Source organism: Dromiciops gliroides, chromosome 1 (assembly GCF_019393635.1).
Source record: "Dromiciops gliroides isolate mDroGli1 chromosome 1, mDroGli1.pri, whole genome shotgun sequence".
NCBI lineage: Eukaryota > Metazoa > Chordata > Mammalia > Microbiotheria > Microbiotheriidae > Dromiciops > Dromiciops gliroides.
In genome coordinates, this window is record NC_057861.1 from 62,193,517 (window position 1) to 62,217,222 (window position 23,706).

A 23,706-nucleotide genomic window follows, 5' to 3' on the forward strand; every position below is an offset into this window, starting at 1 on the left:
TCTGGTCTGGACTTTTGGGACATCCATAGCAGGCCCATGCTGGACGTGAGGCCTCTCTTAGTGCACCCTAAAATCCTGCTTTTTTTAGTGGCCATTCACACCAATGACTCCTATTAAATGTTTACTTTACTAAAAGCCACAGGGCATCTTCAGATATTACTGTTCACCCACTCATGTCTCCCCTCCCCCACAACATACACACTTGTGAAAATGATTATTTGAACCCAAGTGCGGGACTTTACATTTGTCTCTAGTTAATTTTACCTTATTGGACTAGGTATAAAATGCTGTCCTGTAAAGGCCTTGATGGATCTGTGGGGACCAATTTTTAATTGGGGAGCGTTAGCTAAGTGGCTCGCCACAATATTGGGGCAAGGAAGGAAACCAGCAGCCTCCCTCAAAACAAAATAGGATTTATTTTAACAAGGATGAACTTTAAAAAAAATACAAACAGGATCAGTAGGATCAAGGGAAAGGAAATAAAATAGGGAAAGGGAAATTATACAACCTGAAGAAATACCACCACGCAGGAATCAGCTGAGAATACACAGCAGAGCTCCTGTCGCCTTCTAGCTTCCAGGTAGAATGGCGACTTCTCCCCATTCCCCGAAACCCCACACAGCCCCCAACCAATTGTCTGGCTGCTCTGACAGTCACATGACTGCCCTCACTAGGCTTCCAATCATTATAATTTTGCCAGGCCCATGTAGGTGTCATCGAGTGGTGATGACGTGAGGTGCCAGCGCCATGGCAACGGCTACAACCAGTGGGTGGAGCACCTTACGGTTCACGGAGCCCCAGGCCAGTGCATGCTGAGGCATAAAAACCTCAAATAACAATTAATTCTTTACAGATCCTAAGCCTAACAGTTGAGTAAATGTGGTAAATCCATCATTAACGCTTTCATCCAGCAACTCTTATAGGGGACAAGGAAAAGGAAACTTTCCTATATATTTATCTTCAAGTTTCTCCTACTCCTGGCCCCTGTGAATATCATAGAAGATATGTATTCCCTCCCAACTATCTTAGGGACTTCGATTCATAAAAAGAAGAGCAAGGACCCAGGCTAAGAGTTTTTCTTCCACTGACCTAGGGCACTTGCTTAGGGAGCCCATTAGGGAACCTACCTCTGGATAAGAGGGGATGAAGGAGTCTAAGGGGTCACAGGTTAGAATTGATACAGGTCAGAAAGAACAGAAGGGATCGTTGAGGACACACTGGATCAGAGAGGGCACTTCTGGAACTCTTCCCATTTCCCTCCAGTTAGATCTTACCTCCTTCCCACCCATGGCCTCAAACATCTTCTCCAGTTGCACCCGGAGTTGCTGTGTGTTGTTCATGAGGATGCATGGCTGTGGGGTGAGGCAGGAAGATACCAGAGGGTCAGAACCCATAGCCTGGGACTCTTCTTGCAGGCACTGGTCATGAGGGACCCTTGATCAGCTTCCACCCCAGGGAACAGGGAAGGGGCTGGGATTACTTCAGAAGTTTTAGGAAGAAATGGCAATCAGAGGCCCAGATGATATGCCCAGCGTCACAGTGGGATTTTGCAGCATGTCTGGAAACTAAAGGTGGACTTTGGGGTCTCTGGGATCCTTCAAGAGTTGAGTCAGAGATGATAGAGTAAGCAAGTCTAGGGGTAAGGGAAGGGGAGGGATGTGGGTGATGGAGGCAGTAGACAGATGAGGTAACTGTGTATGGGAGAAAGGGAAGTCAAACACAGGTACATAAATCACATCCAGTCACTCAGTTATACATTCTGTCCACCCACATATAGAACACATCTTTGCTTGGACGTGACTCCAAATCTCTGAATGCTTGTACAGTAATGTGGAGTACATCCCCTCTGTGGGCTGAAGTGCATTCTTTTTTTTTTTCTTCAGGGCAATGAGGGTTAAGTGACTTGCCCAGGGTCACACTGCTAGTAAGTGTCAAGTGTCTGAAGTCACATTTGAACTCAGGTCTTCCTGAATCCAGGGCCGGTGCTTTATCCACTGTGCTACCTAGATACCCTGAAGTGTGTTTTTCAGTACCCTACTCTGTACACACGGCCTACTAGTAACAGTTCTGGGGTGCAGCCAAAGCAGAGAAGGCTCACATCTTATTCTATACGTACTTGTATATATACTGTGCATACATGTATGTGCCTATGCACACATGCGTATATTTCCATATAGATATAGATAAGCATCTGTATTTCTATATCACCTAGATTTATCTATCTACCTACCTATCTTTGGAGCAGGTCTGAGGCAAGAGCAGGAAGGCTATACATAAAGATTATGAAACATTGAAGAAAGGATGCACTTGGGAACCATAAATCAGCTGGACTAAGCAATGCAGCACAGTGGACAGAGGGCCAGCCTTGGAGTCAGGAAGACCTGGGTTTAAATCCTGCCCCTGACATTCATTGGCTGTGTGGCCCTGGGCAAGTCACTTGGCCTCTTAGGACACCAGGCAATTTTTTTTTTCAGGGCAATGAGGGTTAAGTGACTTGCCCAGGGTCACACAGCTAGTTAAGTGTCAAGTGTCTGAGGCCGGATTTGAACTCAGGTACTCCTGAATCCAGGGCCGGTGCTTTATCCACTACGCCAACTAGCTGCCCCTAACACCAGGCAATTCTAAGAACATAAGTTACCAAGAAGTAGCTAACCTTCATTGGGAGAGGGAGTTCCCTATGCCAAGGAAATCACAGTTCTAGGCCCTATTCCTATCTTCTCCATGGTCTAAATTTTTAATATTGGTTAGGTGGTGGGTTAAAACACTCCATATAAATAGGCACACACACTCAGACTCAGATGTCCACAGGCACAGACACAAACATATACCCATCTTCTTTATGCCTCTCCTCTTCCTTCCCTCCCCCTCTCCTTCCTTCTGCTCTGTCTCCCTCTCTTATTCTTTCTTTCTTTTTTTTTTGGTAAGGCAATTGTGGTTAAGTGACTTGCTCCAGGTCACACAGCCAGTAAATGTTAAGTGTCTGAGTCCGGATTTGAACTCATGTCCTCCTGACTCCAGGGCCGGTACTCTACCCACTGCGCCACCTTATTCTCTCTTCCTTCCTTCCTTCCTTCCTTCCTTCCTTCCTTCCTTCCTTCCTTCCTTCCTTCCTTCCTTCCTTCCTTCCTTCCTTCCTTCCTTCCTTCCTTCCTTCCTTCCTTTCTTTCTTTCTTTCTTTCTTTCTTTCTTTCTTTCTTTCTTTCTTTCTTTTTTTTTGTGGGGCAATGAGGGCTAAGTGACTTGCCCAGGGTCACACAGCTAGTAAGTGTCAAGTGTCTGAGACCAGATCCCAACTCAGGTTCTCCTGAATCCAGGGCTGGTGCTTTATCCACTGTGCTACCTAGATGCCCCCCTTATTCTGTCTTTCTTTCCCTGTCTCTGTCTCTCTCCCCTTCTGTCTCTCTGTTCATCTCTGTCTGACTGTCTCTTTCACAGACACATAGAAATTAAAAGTTGGAAGACATCTTAGAGAACATTTAGTGCAATTCCCCTCATTTTATACACGAGGAAACTAAGACCCAAAGGTGACAAAAGCCTTGCCTGGTGTCACAAGGTGCTGTCTTAACAGAGCCTAGGGCTTTTAACTCCAGATCTGATGGTGTTGCCACCACATCACATGCTTTCTCATATATCTTCAGATACCCCCAGTTATGTTTTTACATGGATCTATACACATACACACATGCACATGCGTATTCAGATTTGTGTGACCCGAATGGGAAGGTGGTGGGGTGGGAGTGGGCAAGCAGGGGCCCAGGAGCTGAAGGGGGAGGGGAGCACACGTCACCACTTTTTCCTTTTCCTTCGAGCAGTATGTTGTGAAGTCCTTAGAGATGATCTCAGCGTACTGCAACAGGACGTTGCTGATTGTCTGTGGGGAAAGCACAGAGACAAGACAGCAGATGGAGGATGTAGACCAATTGGCTCAGCCTCTTATGGCTGTGGGATAGGATGCAAGAGCAATGGGGACAGGGTCATGAACCAAATCCCCATAATAATGATACACATTAGGGGCAGCTCGGTGGCGCAGTGGATAAAGCACTGGCCCTGTATTCAGGAGGACCTGAGTTCAAAGCCAGCCTCAGACACTTGACACTTACTTGCTGTGTGACCCTGGGCAAGTCACTTAACCCCCATTGCCCCACCAAAAAAAAAACCCACACACACACAAAAAATCAAATAATGATACACATTAATAATAGTGGTCAGTTAGTAGTTAGCATTTCTTTTTTGTAAGCTTTTGTAAGCTTTTTTTTTTTTCAGGGCAATGAGGGTTAAGTGACTTGCCCAGGGTCACACAGCTAGTAAGTGTCAAGTGTCTGAGGCTGGATTTCAACTCAGGTCCTCCTGAATCTAGGGCCAGTGTTTTATCCACTGCTCCACCTAGCTGACCCCCAAATACTTGGTAAGCTTTTTTTTTTTCTTCAGTAGCATTTCTTTTTTGCTTTAAGGTTTGCAAAGCGCTTTTCAAATATCTCATTTGATTCTCACAACAACATTGCAAGGTAGGTGCTGTTATTATTCCCATTTTACAGATGAAGAAACTAAGGATTTACCCCATTCACACAGCTAAGTGATTTGAGCCCAGAAGACTCAGGTCTTCCTGACCAGAGGTACAGCACTCTACCAACCACACTACCTAGCTGCCCAAACAGCTATATTATAAGGAGCTGAGCTCATGACAGATTGTGATGTCTAATTAAATCCCCATTAATGCCCTAAAGAACCCAGGTCCATGAAGATTTCCATTATTGGCCGCAGGATAAAGGGATGTTCACTGTTGGTTTGTGACTCAGTGTTGAGGGATGTGGCAGCTGCTATATGTTGACCTGAAGTCACCAACTGGGACTTCTATCTTCCTGGGGACAGGAATCCAGGACAGGATAAAAAGCTTCCCAAGATTTGTCAAACTCAACAATCACTATTACCTTCTCGTGACTTATGTGCTACCAGATGATGCTACCATAAAGAAACCAGGAAGCATCTTTAGAATTATGAAAAGCTGGGCAGGAAACTAAAGACCTCAGATGCGTAGGTGGTGTTTTCATTCCTGCTGCCTAGTAAAGGTAGAGGCTTCAGAAGAGAAAGAAGGATTTGAGAAATGAACAGCAGGCTAAGAAAATGATGTCAGAGAATAGGATTTGGGTCTCTGCATCATGCCTTCAGCTGCAGGAATGATGAGATCTTGGACAGAGATGGAATGCACATCTGTAATATGGAACCTCAGAATTGGGAAGGACCTCAGAGACCATCTGGTCTAATCTGTTCTTTTTTTTTTTTGGCGGGGCAATGTGGGTTAAGTGACTTGCCCAGGGTCACACAGCTAGTAAGTATCAAGTGTCTGAGGTCGGATTTGAACTCAGGTACTCTTGAATCCAGGGCCGGTGCCTTATCCACTATGCCACTTAGCTGCCCCCTAATCTGTTCTTGAACAGGAATCCACTCTATAGATAGCATCCCTGATTAGTGATCATCTAGCCCAAGGTCACACAGGGAATTTATAGCAGAGTTGGGTTTGGAGGAGATGAGACAAGGACAAAGGGAAGGCAAAACTACTCAACTCAAATTTTGCTTTTGATTTCTCTTCCAAAGAAAATGACCTTCAGTATGAAAGGAGCAAAAATGGCTAATGGGAAATTGAAAGCCAAGGTTAGTGAGGAGCTTAAAAGAAAGTCCATTGATGTCCACAATGAATTCATATGACCGGCCTGGACAGACCATAATCCAGGGTAGTGAGATATATCTGTGAGCTTCTTTTGGTGATCTAGCTGTGAATGAGATGTATCACAAGAAGAGAGACAGGCAAACACTGTGTCGACTTACAAAAGAGGGGGGGGAACTATAGCTTTTCAGACTACAGGCTGGTGAATTTGATGTCAATCCTGGGCTAGAATAGATTATTTATTATTATTATTTTTGACCTAGAATAGATTATTAAACAATCAGTCTTATTGAATTGCTTGATCTCATAGGGAGGGAGGAAGAAAAATTTAGAACACAGAATTAGCTCAGGGACCCTGATCTCATTGGAGTGGGCTCATGGAGGGAATAGCTTTCATATCCAGTTGGGAGGAGCAATCTATTTAATCCTGCAGGAAAATAGGAGGGGAAGAGGATAAGGAAGGAAGGGTGGAAAAAGGGAGTGCAGAGCAAGAGAGAGGATAGTCAGAAGTTAAACACTTCTGAGGAGGAATAGGTAAAAAGAAGAGAGTAAATGTCATGGGAAGGGTGTGGGTTGGAGGGAAATAGTTATGATGATTGATTATAATGGCAAAACGTATGGTACCTACTTTGCTGGGCTTTTATGAAGAAAATTCTCTGTCAAGCTTAAGGTACTATATACAGGTTATGATGAACAGGATACTATCAGAAAAACCTGGAAAGATCTACGTGAACTGAAGCAGAGTGAAATGTGCTGTATACAAAATAACAGCAATAGTGGGGGATGATGTGCTGGAAAGCATGTGGTTATTTTCAGCAAGGCAATGATCCAATATAACACTGAAAGACTTATGAAGATTGCAGCCCATCTGCAGAGAAAGAACTGATAGTATCTGAAAACAGATGGAAACACATAAAATTTTTTTTTCTTTTCCTCTTTGACAATTCCTTAATCTGAAGTTTTGGTGTTTTTGACTGTTTTCTCTCATAACTAGCTAATATGGGAATTTTTCCATGACTACTCATGTGTAACTTATTTTGAATTGCTTGAGTTATTGTGAGTGGGGGGTGTGAATGGAGGGGGGAAGAGAAGTTGGAACACAAAGTTTTTTGTTTTTTGGTTTTTTTGTGGGGCAATGAGGGTTAAGTGACTTGCCCAGGGTCACACAGCTAGTAAGTGTGAAGTGTCTGAGGCCAGATTTGAACTCAGGTACTCCTGAATCCAGGGCCGGTGCTTTATCCACTGCGCCACCTAGCTGCCCCCAGAACACAAAGTTTTTTTTTTGAAATTGATGTTAAAAAATTTTTTTTATATATAATTTGGAAAATAAAATTCTATTAAAAAAAAGAATCAGTCCGTGAGCACTTACAAAAGAAAGTGGAAATTACAACATGCCAGCATGGATTCACCAAGAACAAATCTTTCCAGTCTAACGTAATTTCCTTTTTTATAGAGTTACTAGATTGGTAGATCAAGAAAATGTGTTAGTCACAACATAAGTGGATTTCATTCAACAAGGAATTCATCAAATCTGTCTCATAGTATCCTTGTAGACAAAGTGGAGACAGTGGTTAGATGGTAATAGCTGATTTCAGAGCTGGTTGAATGACTAGACTCGTAGTGGCAATTAATGGTTTGATATCAACCTCATGGGAATTCACTACTGAAGAGAGAAGAGCTATGGCCTCTACATATGGAATTTTCCTTAAGTTTACAGATTGTCATCTATAGCTAACACGTCGCATGTTGCCCGAGGTTCCCAAAATATCTTGAAAGGCTAGAATGTTGAGTCAAATCTAATAAGATGAAATTAAACAAGTAATTGTAAAGTCTCTTTCTTGTGTTAAAAAATCAATGGCAAATTAAAAAAAAATTAAATAGTAAAAGGGCAGCTAGGTGGTTCAGTGGATAGAACATGGGCCCTTGATTCAGGAGTATCTGAGTTCAAATCTGGCCTCAGACACTTTGACACTTACTAGCTGTGTGACCCTGGGCAAGTCACTTAACCCCCACTGCCTTGCAAAAAAAAAATTAAAAATCAATGGCACAAGAAACATAGATGGAGAAACATAATTTATGTGAAAAAGTCTCCAAACTCAATAAGAGTCAACAGTAGATATGGAAACCTCCAAAAGCTAATGCCATCTTGGGTTGTGCTAATAGAAGCATTCTGTCCTGGACAAGGCAGATGAGAGTCCTTCTGTCTTCTGCTCTGCTCAGGCCGTAGATGTCCACTTCTGAGCAGCACATCGCAGGAGGGACATTGACAAACTGGAGAACATCTGAAGGAGGCTGCCCAGGGTGGCGAGGGCATTGGAAATTTTGTCATAGAAGAATCAATCTAAGGCACTGAAGATGTTTAACCTGGGGAAGGGAAGACTTGGGGGAGAAAGGGGCATAATAGTTCTCTTCAGGGGTTGAAGGCCTCTCAAATCAAAGAGAGATCAAACTAATTCCAATTAGCCCTAGTAATGGCTAACTAGGAGCAATGGGAGGAAATTGAAGATTTAGGCTTAATTTGTGGGAAGATTTGATAACAACTAGAACTATCCAGAAATGGAATGATCTGTGTTAGAAGTCGTGTCATTGGAAGTTTTCAATTGGAGGCTTGCTTATCATTCACCAAGTATGTTGTAAGGGGGATTCCTGCTTTTTCTGGGTTGGACAAGATAACCTCTATAGTCCCTGAGGTTCCCATTCTGAGGTCCCTTCTGATTCCATGATAAAAAGTCATTTAGCTAGATGATCAATCCATTGAGGACTCTGAAAACTAAGGAGAGAAGATTCAGAAAGCACCTTTAAACCAAAGCTCACCAACGGTTCTCCAAGTACTTTAGGAAAAGATTTCAAGCAGGTAGTGATAATCTCTTACATTTATACAGCATTATAAGGCTCTTCCAAGATATTTCCTATCCATGATTTCATTTTAGGATCGTAAGATTTAGGGTTGAAAGTTTCCATAGAGGTCACTTAGTTCCATCCCTTCATTTTTTTTTTTTTTTTTTTGCAGGGCAATGGGGGTTAAGTGACTTGCCCAGGGTCACACAGCTAATGTCAAGTGTCTGAGGCTGGACCTGAACTCAGGTACTCCTGAATCCAGGGCCAGTGCTTTATCCACTGCACCACCAAGCTGCCCCCCCCCATCCCTTCATTTTACAGATGAGGAAAATGATTTTCAAGGGAGGGGAAGTTCCACAATGGTCACACTGACCATTGGCTGATCTTGGCTCATATAGGAAATGGGGAGATGGTTCTATTTAATTGGTACCTTCATTGCCAAACGATCTGACCTGAAACACATGACTCCCTTATCTACCCCAGTCAGGTCCTTTTTTTAACTCACTATTTTCCCCTCACAACCAAGCAAACTTCTGCTTCCACACTTTTGCTCAGGATGTTCCCTCTTCCTGGAGTAGCCACTTCTCTATCAATGTGGCTTCCTGCTGTCCTAAAACTCATCATATAAGGGTCTCTCTCGGTGTTGGTTCTTCCCATCTGAAAGAACTCATCTGGATCTATTTTCTAATGTCTATGAAAATGCGAGTACAGGCTGAGTCCTTTCCTATACCATCTGACTCTGAGTCCTAGGGTTTAATCTCCCCCTACTCCCATCTGACCCCAGTACCTTGGCAAAGCGGCGCATGTAGTGGCCTACAATCTGGGGGTCAGGACACTCAAGTTTCTTGATGATCTCAAAGCTCTGGTTGAGTTGGGAGAAGACATCCACCACAGAGCAGGAGAATAGAGCATGCTCGGAGGTCTGCTGGAACTGTAGAGGGAGAAGGAATGAGGAAGGAGGTTGTATCACTGGGCACAGCCGAACACCGAGGATGTGTGTATGGGAAGTGTGGTGAACAGAGGACTTGCACGTCCCACCCGCACATGGGCTGCTCTCTACCCTACCCAGTCTTAAGCCTTATGGAATGCAGGGTTATGTTCTTCATGGTTGGATCCATGGAGTTTAAGGAGGGTGTTTGAAGCCCCACTCTAGGTCCGGGGAGTGACTGAGACCATAGACATTTTCCTTCCAGAGGAACCTGGGCTAGGAGCAGAGGAGGATCCTTAGAGGGTCATAGAATGGTAAGTCTTTGATGCTCATTCTAGAAAGCTGGAAGTCTGGAGTCTGACTTTGTCCTGGGTGAGGATATCATCTTTCCACCAAACTCATCTGAGATACAATATCTGAGTTAAGACTAATTAGCTTCAGGGCCAGTCCAGGACTAGGGTGGGAGAAAAGGGCTGGGGAAGATACTTGGAGGGAATCATGAACAACAGGCTAGGCTCTGGGGTGAGTTGGGGAAGCCTGGAGAGCCACAGCTTTCTCCTCACTCCCCACATGCCAGGGCTCCCTGCCTCACCCCATCCTTCTTGTCACGCTCCAAAGCTCCATGGAGGAAGTCCCGGGACACCTCCTCATTCTCATCCAGCCACTGGATAACAAAAGGCTCAAACCACCTGCAATGGAAGATACAGGCATGATGATTCTCTCAGTTCCCCCCTCCCATAATCTCCCAGTGCATTCATCTCAGGACAACAACCCACCTCCTCACCCTCAGTTTTCCCTGCTGCACCTACCCCAGGTCAAGGAAGGGTGGGTAACTAATGGCCTTCCTTTCTCCCATTTCCCCACAGAATACAGCTCAGCACAGGGGAGGAGGGTGACTTACGCAGGGTATTCAGGCACACGGTCCTTGAAGGAGGGCAGCTCGGTCACGTACTCATTGTACAACCATTTGACTTTGAAGTGCAAGTTCATGTAGTCGGCGCTCTTACATAATCGGTGTTTGTCATGCTCTAGGGAGAGGGGCAGGGAGCAGGGAGAGGAAGAGAGACAACTCAGAGAAGCAGGTTTTTCATATCTTCTTCCCATAGCCTACAGCTGAGTCTCAACCCCAGGCAGGGCAATTCTTTAGGGGCTGGATCTGGAGTCAGAGAACCCCACTTTGGTTTTTTGGGTTTTTTTTTAGTGAGGCAATTGGGGTTAAGTGACTTGCTCGGGGTCACACAGCTAGTAAGTGTTAAGTGTCTGAGGCCGGATTTGAACTCAGGTACTCCTGACTCCAGGGCCGGTGCTCTATCCACTGCGCCATCTAGCTGCCCTAGAGAAACCCACTTTGAATCCTCACTTTGACTTGAGACTCAACTCTGCCACTTACTAGCTGGGCAAGACTCTCCTTCTGTGGATCTCAGTGTCTTAACCAGTAAGATGGGGATAATGATAGCACCTACCGCACCTCATTATCAAATGAGATAATGTGTAAAGTGGAATGAGGAAATGTATATATAAAGTCATTTCCCAATCTTAAAGCCCTATATAAATGCCAGCTTTTATTATCATGGTTTTTTTGGGTGGGGCAATGAAGGTTAAGTGACTTGCCCAGGGTCACACAGCTAGTAAGTTTCAAGTGTCTGAGGCCGAATTTGAACTCAGGTCCTCTTGAATCCAGGGCCAGTGCTTTATCCACTGTGCCACCTAGCTGCCCCTCTATTATAATTACTCTTGTAAACATTAAAGCCCTATTGTTATTGCTATTCTCTGTAACTCTAGGCGATTGGACCACTTGATCCCTAAGTTTAGTCTCCAAGCATTGTACTCTCTTAGAAACCAGTAATTCTCCAGGCCTGGGAAGCAGGGACTGGAAGGAAGCAGGGCATCAAACCCACACATATGGCTCACAGGTCTTGTGCATAGGGAGTGTCCTATTGTCCCTTGCCAGGCAAGGGAAAGGATTGAGGCAAATGAGCTGTCCTGGGGAACAGGAGGCTCTGGGGAAAGGTTCCTCACCCTCCATGGCATACTTCATGTCCTGAGCAAACAGGTTCCACATCACCTCTGCACTGATCTTGCCCACGTTCAGCTCTTGGGGAAATCTTTCACAAAAGAGGGTGAAATGGTGGGAAGGAAGGAGGGAGAGAGAGGAAGGAGAGATGAAGAAAGGCTGAGATGAGGGAGCTGGCCACCAGGGGGCTCCCTTTGCTGCCCCTGGCCTCCCTCTTTCCTCCTTTCTCCACCCCTTCTCCATAATACAACACTTGGACTTCACACACACACACACACACACACACACACACACACACACAAACACACGGTTTCTCTGGTTTAAGTTGCCTGGATGAGGACACTGGACCACTTTCTCAGGAGGATTGGGGTCACCTCAGAAAGAGGGTTGGGTTTGGAGTTAGGGGGTGTAGGTGTCAGTCCTGTATCTGCTACTTACTATCCATGACATCTTGGGCAAGTTGTTTGATGTTCCTGGGTCTGAATTCCTTCATATTTAAAATAAAGGCATTGGATGCGATGAATTCTAAGATTCCTCCCATCTCTACATCTACAATCCTGTGATTTATGGCTCTTCTACAGTCCTCTGATCTCCCTCTGGCTTTAATGATCATCTCTGCTATCACCTGGAGTCACTCATGCCCACTAGGCAGAATAAGAACACAGCTGAGAGACCACCTTTTTCTCTCAGGATTGAAGGTCACCTCTCTTCTTGAGCATTATTCTTTCTGACTCCAAATTCCTAGACTTAGGACACTGTTTCTCAGGGTCGAACATCCTTGCCTCCTCTTCACTGCCTTACCTACCTCTCCTTTTCCAGGCCCCCTTCCTATACCTGACAACAACCTCTCCTCAGGGGAAATCATCCTCTTTTTCTTCACTGATTTCTCAATATTGGTCAGCCCGATCCCATTTTTACCCACACCAAATGCTCATTTTCACTGTAAATTTCAGTTTCCTCCATTCAGGGTCCTGGGATATGGTGAGTCACATACACAAAACTATACACATGCACACAACTAAATAGCTACACACACATGCACAATTCTATACATATCCAACACTTAGCATAGTACTTGGTACATATAAGGCACTTAATAAATGTTTGATGATTTGATATACCTATAGCTACCTACATGTATACAATTGTATACAATTACACCTTGCAAGACACACATATATATATTTAATACTCATACACACAATTACCCACATAGATGCACAACTACAAATAGGAACCTATATATAATTACTCACATATGCAAAATTATGCATAGGAGCCAATACCCACATAGACACAAGCACACATATATACTATATATGAATTTATATATATATATATATAATACATATATGTAAATATCTGGAGAAGAAAATGGCAAATCACTCCAGTATCTTTGCCAAGAAAACCCCAAATGGGGTCAGAAAGAGTCAGACACATCTGAAAAAAACAACTGAATACACACACAATTGTAGTTAACCACATTGACATATGATTTCTCTTTCTCCTCTTTGTCTCTCTCTATTCTTCCTCTTTCTCTTTCCCTCCTTCTCTATCTCCCCTCACCATACACATTCACACAATGACACCAATTCATAAGGTTTTGCCCACACTCAATATCTATCTTTCCCCCTTCCTCCACTCACTGGTTGAGGCAAGGTGTATAGGAGTTCTTGTCTTCCTCAATGATGGACACGATGAGTGTGATGAGCTTGGACCAAAAGTCTAGGTTCTTGATGCTGGGTCCCTGCTCCTCTGGAGGCACTTCACCCTTCTTAGCCTGAAAAGGTCAATGTTGATATCTATCATACGGAGCACGAGGACAGATCATCCAGATCTGCTTATTTTGTGAATTGATGGGGAAGGTGAGGCAGATGCTCCATCATCTGGGGGAAATAGGGAATTCAGATGTGACATTTGGGTGGCCTCACAGGTCACATCCCAATGAATTCTTTACTCCTGAACCCCCTCCCCTACAATCTAGATCTAACAACCCCTTAATTTTTCTTAAGGCTTCTCGAGGAAGAAGAACTGGAACAGGAACCTTGTATGCCTGTGGGACATTGTTGTCTTAGACCCTCTCTTCTTTTCTCTCTCTACACCTTCTCTCTTGGTGATCTCATCACCTCTAATGGGCACCAGTTACAATCTCTATGCAGATGACATCCAAATCTGTACATCTGAGTCTCTCTCCTAACCTCCAGAGCCACATCACCAACTGTTTGTGGGATATCTTCATCTAGATGCCAACAGACATCTGAAACTCAATGCATCCAAAATAGAACTCATCATTACCTTTCACCCTAAACCCACACCGCCTCCAAATGTTACCATTTCTGTTGAGGCCACTACCCTCTTGCAGTTATTCAGGCTTGTGACCTTAGAGTCATCCTTGATCTTCTCCCTCCATAGCCAGTCAGTCATTAAGTCTTGATTCTGCTTCCATAGCATCTGTTGCATCTATCTTCTCCCCACTCAGATAATCACTCTTGTTCAGGGCTTCATCACCTCTTTCCTGTACTCTTTTTTGTTTTTGGTGGGCAATGGGGGTTAAGTGACTTGCCCAGGGTCACACAGCTAGTAAGTGTCAAGTGTCTGAGGCTGGATTTGAACTCAGGTCCTCCTGAATCCAGGGCTGGTGCTCTATCCACTGAGCCACCTAGCTGCCCCCTCCTGTACTCTTACAACAGTCTCCTAAGTGGAGTCCAGGCTTCTAGTCTGTCCCCTCTCCAATCCATCCTCCACATGGTTATCAAAATAACCTTCCTAAAATATAATCCTGGCTATGTCACTTCCTTGATCAAAAACCTTTACTGGCTCCCTATTGCCTCAAAATAAAAAAAATATCAACTCCTTAGCAGGACATTTAAAGTCCTTCACAATTTGATTCCCAGCTAACTTTCCAGGCTTAGTGCCCATTAACTCTTCACACACTATTTTGCAATCAAACTGGCCTATCTGGTGTTTACTAAGTTTAGCATTCCATCTCCTGCCTACATACTTTTTCACAGGATGGAATTCACTTTCTCCTTACCTCTGCCTCTGGTTGAAGTTCATGCAAGGTTCAACTCAGGTGACACTTCCTAAGAGAAGCCTTTCCTAATTCCCCTGATTGCTGCTGCTCTCTCTTACTTGATTTTTCATGTATATGCTTACCTGCTTACATATTATAAGAGATGAGAGAGGGATAGAATTTGGAACTCAAAACTGTAAATAAATAAATAAACAAATAAACACACATAAGAGAGAGAGAATGGGAACTCCTTAAAAGTAGGGATAATTTTCATCTTGTCCTTTTATCACCAGCCTCTAGCATAGTATATTGCACATAGTAGATGCTTAATAGATGCTTGCTAGATTTTGATTGGACCTGAACTCATCTAACTCATATGAAAGCAACTCAGCTAAACTCACTCAACTGAATTGAAATTAATGGAATTTAATGGAACTGTACTGAGATTAACTCCCTAAACTCACTTTTCCTCCAGACTTCTCTATATCTACCAAATGTAATACCTGCTTTCCAGTGACCTATAGGTTTATAATTTCAGTCATCTTCACTCTTCCCTTTCCTTCATTCCATATACAATCAGATTTGTTTATTTTACCTCCACAACACTTCTCACATCCATTCTCTTCTTTCTACCTACAAGATCACCACCTTAGTTTGGGATCTTATCATCTTCCTAGATCATAGTAATTACCTCCTAAGTAGTCTCCCTTTCAGGCTCAGCCTTCTTCAATCCATTATACAGCTACCAAAATAAACTTCCTAGATCATAGACCTATGTCACTCTGCTTCTCAAGTATATTCAGTAGTTCCCCATTGCTTCTAGGACAAAATGCCAACTCTTTATCCCAGTGTTTAATGATCTACACAGTACTCCTATTCTTGCCTTATTTCACATTATTATTCATCATATATCTTATTTTCTAGCCTGTCTCACTAGCTGTTCTTCACACTCAGCTTTCCATCTCCTACATCTTGTCCATTTGTATAAATAGACCTCTGTTTCTATAAATGTACTCCCTCCTCATTTCCTCCTTTTAAAATCCTTATCTTCCTTAAAAATTTGGCTCAGGCATCCCTTGTTTCGTGAATCCTTTCCCCAATTCCCCAACTGCAAGTACTCTCCCCTTCTTCAAATGAGCCTATATTTATTTATATGTTCATGTGTTACACCTTCCAGTAGAATGTAAGCTACTAAGGGAAGGGACAATTTTGTTTCCTATACATATCCCAAATACCTAGTATAGCTCCTTTTACACAGTAGGCATTTAATAAATATTTGCTGTATTGGATTTTGTTCACCCAACTGAGTTTAACTATACTCAACTAAGCAAGCTCACTTAACCCACTTAACTCAACTCACCCCAATCTAATTAAAATTGAACTAACTCAGCCTGTCTCAGCCCAATTCAGCCCAACTCAACTCAATTTGACTCAACCAAGACCAGTTAAACCTAACCCAACCCAACTCAACACAATTCAATCAATTCAACCTGATCCAGTCTAGTTCAGCATAACTCAACTCAACCCAACACAAACTAATTCAAATCAACTAAACCCTCCCCAATTCAACCCAATCCAACTCAACCCAACTCCACCCCAGTTCAACCTAACTAAACCCAACCTACTGTAATTTAACTTAATCCAGTTCAACCAAAATGAATTCAGCTTAATGGAACTTGTTAACCCCAACCCAATCAAATCTAAGTCAACTCAACAACACTATCCAGCTCAATAAAACCTAACAACTCAGCCCAATCCAATACAACTGAATTGAATCAAATATGGATCAATTCAACCTAACTCAAATGGACCCAGCCCATACAACCCAGACAAATACAACTTCAAATGACCCAGCACAATTTAACCCAAGCCAACTCAATTCAATTCAGTCAAGCCCAATTTAACTCAGCTTAACCCAATTCAATCCAGTTCAATTTAAGGCACACAACCCAGACCGATCTTACATAATTCAATTCAATCTGCCTATTTTAGCCTAACTCAACCCAATTCAACTCTATCCAATACAACCCAACCCTGCTCAATGTAACTCAACCCAAACCAATTCAATCAAATGTAACTCATACTAATGCAACTCAACTGAACCCAATTGAATTGAACCGAGCTGAATTGGAGTCAGGGTACAAGAATGGAGGAGCTAAAAATAGTCTCTGTTAAAGGTTAATCTTATAAGGACCAGGGTCTGGTCTTAGCCACCCTTTCCTATGAAGCACCTCTATGTCTCACTCCCTTACCGGGTCAGTCTGGTATTCTCGACTATAGAGTTCATGGCAGTTGTTAAAGATGTACTCATAGGTGGAATTGAGGCAGGCCTTCACACAGTCCTTCACCACTTGGCTGGCACGAGGTGGGCTCTGTAGCTCCTGGACCTATGGGAGAGATAGGTCTAGGTGGGCAAAGCTAAGAAATGATCTGTCCTCATCTCAGAAGCTGAGGTTGGACCAGTATTAGGGGATATAGGTGTGCGATAAAGCCTGAATAGCCAATAGATTTCAGTTTCAAAGGGCTGATGCCAGAGGAGAGGATCAAGTGTCTAGTGGAAAGCAGATCATTGGGAAAGATATACAATTCTAAGGTATATCCAGATAATGATGTGGTGTAGTATGTTCTGATGGAGTAGAATGGAGCCAATCCCCAGGCAAAAAAATAATAGCCTAGTAGCCAGGAGTCTCTGGGATATTCCAGGAGACTCCTGATTACATCCTGGCAGGACCTTTCTGTTACCTTCATCCGGAAGAAGGTGATGCTGGTGAGAAGGTCCACAGTAGACTTGAGATCCTGAAGCCTCTCTGGGCTGCTTGCTGGGAAGTTGTTCTGAAGAGGGAGAGGACAAGGATTACCAGAGATAATAGACCCCCCCCCCAATCCTTCCCAACCACAGGGGTTCCCATCAGATGATTCCAAGGAGTCAGGTCTTATATAACAGGGGTTGTGGAAGACTGGGAGGATGATAAGGGATGGCAAAAAGGAACTTTTCTGAGTCTGGGGAAGGGGATATGAAGACATGGGACCTCCAAAGCATAGGGATAGTACAGGGAATGGCCCTCCCAGGAACTAAAGAGAGGCCTGGGCGGGGGGGGGGGGGCAGGAAAAAAGGTGTACAACTGTCTATAGGTCTCCCACATGGATATCTGCAGCTTCCATCCATATTAAGGTATATGCCTGCATGTGTGTATATCAGTTGACCTATGGACCATGGCATGTGTAAGTATATTTGTTGTAGTATGTTTATTTTCATGTGCACTTGTGTGTTCATGTCATCTTCTCTGAGTATGCATTAAGGCACACATGGGCATATTGCTCCATATGCTTGCACCGATATGTCATAGCTTCTGTGCTTCCTTCCAAACATGTGCAAATGTTGAGATGTGTAGTAGGAGTCCATGTATGGTAGAGCATCTGTTTTGACACACACGTGTTTCTTACCCGGTACATGGACAGGTCGATTCTCAGAGAGTTGTGCAGCTGGTCTAGGAGTTTCACAAATCGCTCTTTCTGAGGAGGCAATGGGCATGAGGCAGGGAAGAAGGGTAACATTAGAGATCACCCTAACCTGGGAGGGGGTCACACTTTATCTAGCCATGTGTGGGATGAGAAGATCAGAGATGTCTCTTTACCCTGATGCTCCCTAGCAGGACAGGACCAACCCCACATGAAGCAGTAACAACTGCCAGATATGAATCGTGGCCCTGCCACCAACTGCCCCATCTTGACAGAATCCAGACCTGATGAGAATGAGGGGCACTCAAAACAGATAGTCAAAGGACCAGTTGAAAGGGCAGAGGACCTAGGGCTTCAGGAACAAGCTCTTCCAGAGTATGCCTGTACCATTCAACAGCTTCCTTTGGGCTGTAGTCATGGTCAGTTGCCTCTGGGCCTGACGCCTTCTCACTCCAGACCTCAACAAATTTTGGGGGGAGCCCTAGGATGGTCAAAAACTGGTTTGGCATCTCTCCCCACAGTTATTAGGGATCTCAGGGAATTTGGTCAGTTCTATTTCAGTCCTGGCAGAGAGTGCCCATTTGGTTGGGTGGAGCAAAGGGCAGAGGTAAGAGGCACCCTCTAGGATACCCATCAACTGGGGAATGGCTGAAGAAGTTGTGGTAGATGAATGTAATGGAATACTATTGTGCTATAAGAAATGATGAGCAGGAGGATTTCAGAAAAATCTGTAAAGACTTACATGAACTCATGCTGAGTAAAATGAGTGGAACCAGGAGAACATTATACCCAATAACAGCAACATTGTGCGATGATCAACTGTGATAGATTTAGCTCTTCTCAGCAATACAATGATCCAAGACAATTCCAAAAGACTCATGATGGAAAATGCTCTCCACATCCAGAGAAAGAATTATGGGTCTGAATGCAGATTAAGCCATACTACTCCCACTTTTTTTGTTTTGTCTTTTTCTTTCTTGTGGTTTTCCCCTTTTGCTCTGATTCTTCTTTCACAACATGAGTAATGTGGAAATATGTTTAACATGATTGTACATATATAACCTATATCAGATTACTTGCTGTCTTGGGGAGGGGGGAGGGAAGGGAGGGAGAAAATCTTACAAAAATGGATATTGAGGAGGCAGCTAGGTGGCGCCATGGATAAAGCACCAGCCCTGGATTCAGGAGGACCTGAGTTCAAATCCGACATCAGACACTTGACACTTAGTAGCTGTGTGACCCTGGGCAAGTCACTTAACCCTCATCACCCCGCAAAAAAAAAGGAAAGGAAAGAAAAAAGAAAAAGAAAAAAAAAGATGCAGTTCAAGCGCCATCTTCTACACAAAAATGTATGTTGAAAACTCTCCTTTACATGTAATTGGGAAAAATAAAAGACTATTAAGTGAAAAAAATAAAAAAGCAAAAAGAGGCACCCTCTAATGGGCCTGGGAGGCAGGGTACTGACCCCAAAGTTGGAGGCAGCAAATCGGTCAGAAGCAGAGACATTGGTAGAGGCTGTGGTGTGGGCGTAGTAGGCATTAATGTTGGCTAACAGGGTGCTCATGACAGCAGGTACTCCAGGGCACATGTACTTGGAAGAGAGGCAGGCGAAGTGTCTGGGGAAAGGAGGGACAAAGCAGAGGAGTCAGCAGGGGACTCTGTAGAGGGACCATTTTATCCCTCTGGCCAGGGAACTGAGCTTCTGTCTTCCTTCCTGCCCTGCCCCTAGGAAGTCTTACAGTGAGGAGGATCCAGATTTTACTTCAGCCATAGTTTTATGTCCCTTTAAATGTCTCCCTACAAAATGTTTCTCTGGGGGAATATATGCCCCCATTTCCTTCCATCCATCCCTGCATCCATCCATCCTTCCTTCCTTCCTCCTTTCCTCCCTCCCTCCCTTCCCTCTCTGTTTCCTGTCTCAGTCTGTCAGCTTGTCTGTCTGTCTTTCTCTCTGTGTCTTTTCTGTTAATTTCATATTGTCTGTTTCTTCCTCTCTGTCAAGGTCCCTGTATTATTCTCCTTCTCTCTTGTGTCTTCAATTATGTCTCTTCGAGTCTTAAGGATGCTTTTCTGGCCAATAGGAGAATTTGTTTTTCTGACTATGCATATTTGTTATAAGGGTTTTAGGAAATTGTTCAGTGGGGGAGTGGGAGAGATCCTGAAGGCTTGTTAGGAAAATAAAATCAAATTTAAAAAGGATACGAAATGTGGCAAAAATATACTGATCATCTTGAAACATCTTTAAATTATGTGAAAATTTCCCTATGATTTGAGAAATAACTTCTACTTGAGATTTTTTAAAAGTGTCTATCTCCTTCTTCAGTCTTTGTTTCTCTTTGTTGCTCAACCTATCTGTCTCTCTCTGTCCATCTCTCTGTGTTCATCTCTCTCTTTGCTCATTAAGTGATGTTCTTTTACTAAAATCCTGAAAATTTCCTTCCTTCCTCTACTTTCCATTACAATGTTCTCCTGATTGGTTCTCCTTCCCATGGCCACACACTTGTTCTCTCAAGTTCCACTCAACTGTCTTCTTTTTTTTTTTTTGCAGGGCAATGGGGGTTAAGTGACTTGCCCAGGGTCACACAGCTAGTAAGTGTTAGGTGTCTGAGGCCGGATTTGAACTCAGGTACTCCTGACTCCAGGGCCGGTGCTTTATCCACTGTGCCACCTAGCTGCCCCTAAACTGTCTTCTGAAAGATTTAGCCCGGCTGGTAACTGCCCCCCTCAACACACACACACACACACACACACACACACACACACACACACACACACACACTTCCCCAATGCCATCCTGAACTTAAGACTCACCCATGGAGATTCACATTGCTCTACTTCCATAACACCCTATTTCCCATTTGAGCATCTCTGGCATCACCTTGATCCCATCAACTTGCCTAACTCCCTTCTCCCTATCTTGAATCCCTCCCAACCCCACCTATTCCTATACCAAGGGGCTCTTGCCCACCCCACCCGCTAAAGCCCACCCTTCTGGCCCCTGGCTGGTCTCACGTCATGGCTTGGTAGATGGATTCGACGCCATAGCGCATGGCAAATTCGTCCACAATTTCCTGGGCAGTCTCATCATAATAAACCTTCCAGGCATCATCGCCCTTTGCATCTGGGATCCGGACAGCACCACTGTTCTGCACATCTGTTACAAAGTGGAACAGGTTCTGAAGAGGAAGAAGAGGAACAGATCAGATCAATGGCAAGAGGGGACAGGACCAAGACCAGGAAAGGCACAGGGATTGGGAGAGGGGCGTCAAGATTGGAGAGTGCAGACCAGACCACCTGTGCTTCAGCCTAAGGATAGTGGCACCGACCTGAAGGGAGAACGGGAACACTGAGATGGTCTCACCTCATGCAGACACGTGTACTGGACATGGTACGGTGCCACCTTCTCCTCACCCTTGATCTCCACACTGATATGTAATCGGATAGCTCCGGACACGGCTGACTTGTCTGTCCGCTTGTCTGGGAATCAGAGAAAGAAGAAACAGACGTTCAGAAAGGGTTCCCAAAGTGATCCGGATCAGAGCAGAGAGACCCTGGTGGCTTTCACTGGGAGGCAGACCACCTAGCTAGCCCCGAGTATGGCTTAGAGACAGGCTGCCTGGAGATTGCACAGGTGATTCCTGGAGTCTTATGGTATTTTAATCTTTCCAATCAGATTCAAGACCCAAGGGTTTATGTTTATTCTTTTCTACTCCCCCTCCTATAATTGGGATCTAACCAAATGTTTTCTCCTTAGACTGGAGACTTCCTGAAGACAAAGCCTCGTCTCTTCCTCAGAGCAGAGACGCCCTCAACAAAGCATTGCGTCTCTGCCCACCATCCGGCCCAAGCACACGGGGCGTCTCAGTGGGTGCTCACCCAGGTTGTACCAGACGTCCATCTCGCCGCTCAGCGTTCGTACTTCAATGATGGTCTGGCCCAGGAAGTCGTCTGACTCTCGCTTGAACCTCTGCTTCACTCGAGACTTGATGTCATCATCCTCATCCCAGACACGCACCTTGATGCGGTCTGAAGAGTTGTGGCACTCGCTGTGCGGGAGATGGAAGGAAGAGGAAACTGTTCATTCCCTGGGAATCAGTGCCAGGGGAAAATGGGGAGGAGGGAGGCTGAACCTCCTTGCCAGAAGGGATTCCAGGACCAGATGGGTCCTCCCCGAGCACCGGGAGACACCCTTGGGTGAGGGCACTTACAAATGGAAGTTCTCTTCCCACACAGGGTTGAGATTCCCATAGATGGTTTTAGTTCGTTTCTTCGTCTTGCCGACCTGGACAGTAACATAGGGGTCACTGGAGCCGGTTTTGTCCTTTGCCTGAAGGCCCTGGGCACAGACCACTGGAACATAGACATGCATGTACAAACACATGTGTGAGCACGTGCAAGTGTACACACCAGATCAGAGTACACATGCACATACAAACACAAGCACATGTACACAATTCAGGGTCATCAATACTGGCACACTTACATTACACACACATCCATGCATATGCACACCAGAACCACATCGACACACATCACAGGATGAGATACAGATACAAATGCACAAACAATAATCTTGCACACAAATCATCGGTACACATGGACTTATACCCATATATGCTTGTAATCCTCTATAGAACTAAACTAAACAAGGCAACCCTAGGGAGTCTAAGAGACAAGACCCCCAAAGTGTTACCGGTGGTCTGCTGAGAGTGCAAGATGGCCTCGGTAATTCCAAGAGCATCAGGTGGTGCTAGGGAGATTCTGGGGACACAAGGTGGCATGGGCATTTCCCAGAGCATTCAAAGGAGTAAGTCAACAGTAAATCAAGAATTTTTAAAGTATATACTATGTGCTAGACATTATTCTAAGCACTGGATAAGTTGCCTCTGGAACTTGGCTTAAACAAGAGGTGGGTGCTAAGGGTATCACTAGAGGGACAAGGAGAACTATTTTTCCTGGGGAGTGGGAGCAGGCATAGTGAGGTGGGAAGCCATAAAGAGAAGAGATGCCAGTAAAGGCATAGATGCCACTGCTGCCTAGTACACACCATAAACTGGGCCTAGCCTTGGGCACCCAACCCCCTGCCATGCCCCTGGGGGGGTCATACATCCCCATGCCCAGGTGGACCTCACCAGTGATACTGATCTTAGCCGACCACTTGGATGTCCCATCCAGGACGCTCTGTTTCACAGCTTTCATCTGCTGTGTGTGTGTTGTCTTGGAGACTGCAAAGATCTCCTGGATCAGCTCAAAGATCTCAGGCTTGTTCCGCTCCCGGATCTTCATGCGGTCCTTAAGCACCATAATAATGTTCTGTGTGCGGTCCTCTGCCCCATGCTTAGAGCTCTTTTCTGCAGCTCCTGGAGTATCAGCAGAACTCAGATATTAGGTGTTAAAACCTCACTGAGCATCTTTCTCTTTCACTGATCTTCTGCCCTCTCAGTAAATCCCAATTCCCTCCCCAATTATCTGTCACCATCTTCCCATCTTCCTCCAGACACCCCGCTCCTTTCACTCATAGAGAAAATTAAAAGCTAGCTCCATTCTCTCATTTTGCAGATGGGAACACTGAGACTTGCCTAAATAGACAGGTAGTCAGTGGCAGAGTCAGAGTTTGAACCCAAATTTGAACTCTGATTCCAAATCTGGTACCCTTCCTCATTGTATTATGCTGTCTCTGCAGCCTCCGTTCATGAGTGATCACCCATCACTTATCCCTTATCTTGTTGAATGAATTCCCATTCCTCTCAGAGTTTTTCATTCCCTTTACTGAATCCCCACCTCTTCAATGA

General features: G+C 44.5%; 1 protein-coding gene across 8 annotated transcripts in view; it reads right to left on the minus strand.

Annotated features, from left to right (window-relative positions):
- UNC13A (unc-13 homolog A) overlaps positions 1-23,706 on the minus strand; it is a 96,766-nt gene that overhangs the window by 25,970 nt on the left and 47,090 nt on the right. For all 8 annotated transcript variants that reach the window (XM_044003432.1, XM_044003452.1, XM_044003445.1 and 5 more), the window contains 16 exons: positions 23,047-23,274; positions 22,123-22,264; positions 21,791-21,960; positions 21,276-21,391; positions 20,927-21,090; positions 19,380-19,530; positions 17,900-17,968; positions 17,198-17,287; positions 16,708-16,842; positions 13,089-13,222; positions 11,448-11,533; positions 10,330-10,456; positions 10,021-10,117; positions 9,288-9,431; positions 3,788-3,871; positions 1,275-1,352 (listed from right to left, as the gene is read on the minus strand). In XM_044003432.1, coding sequence (XP_043859367.1) covers positions 1,275-1,352; positions 3,788-3,871; positions 9,288-9,431; positions 10,021-10,117; positions 10,330-10,456; positions 11,448-11,533; positions 13,089-13,222; positions 16,708-16,842; positions 17,198-17,287; positions 17,900-17,968; positions 19,380-19,530; positions 20,927-21,090; positions 21,276-21,391; positions 21,791-21,960; positions 22,123-22,264; positions 23,047-23,274 — 2,015 coding nt within the window. The remainder of the gene's footprint in view (positions 1-1,274; positions 1,353-3,787; positions 3,872-9,287; positions 9,432-10,020; positions 10,118-10,329; positions 10,457-11,447; positions 11,534-13,088; positions 13,223-16,707; positions 16,843-17,197; positions 17,288-17,899; positions 17,969-19,379; positions 19,531-20,926; positions 21,091-21,275; positions 21,392-21,790; positions 21,961-22,122; positions 22,265-23,046; positions 23,275-23,706) is intronic.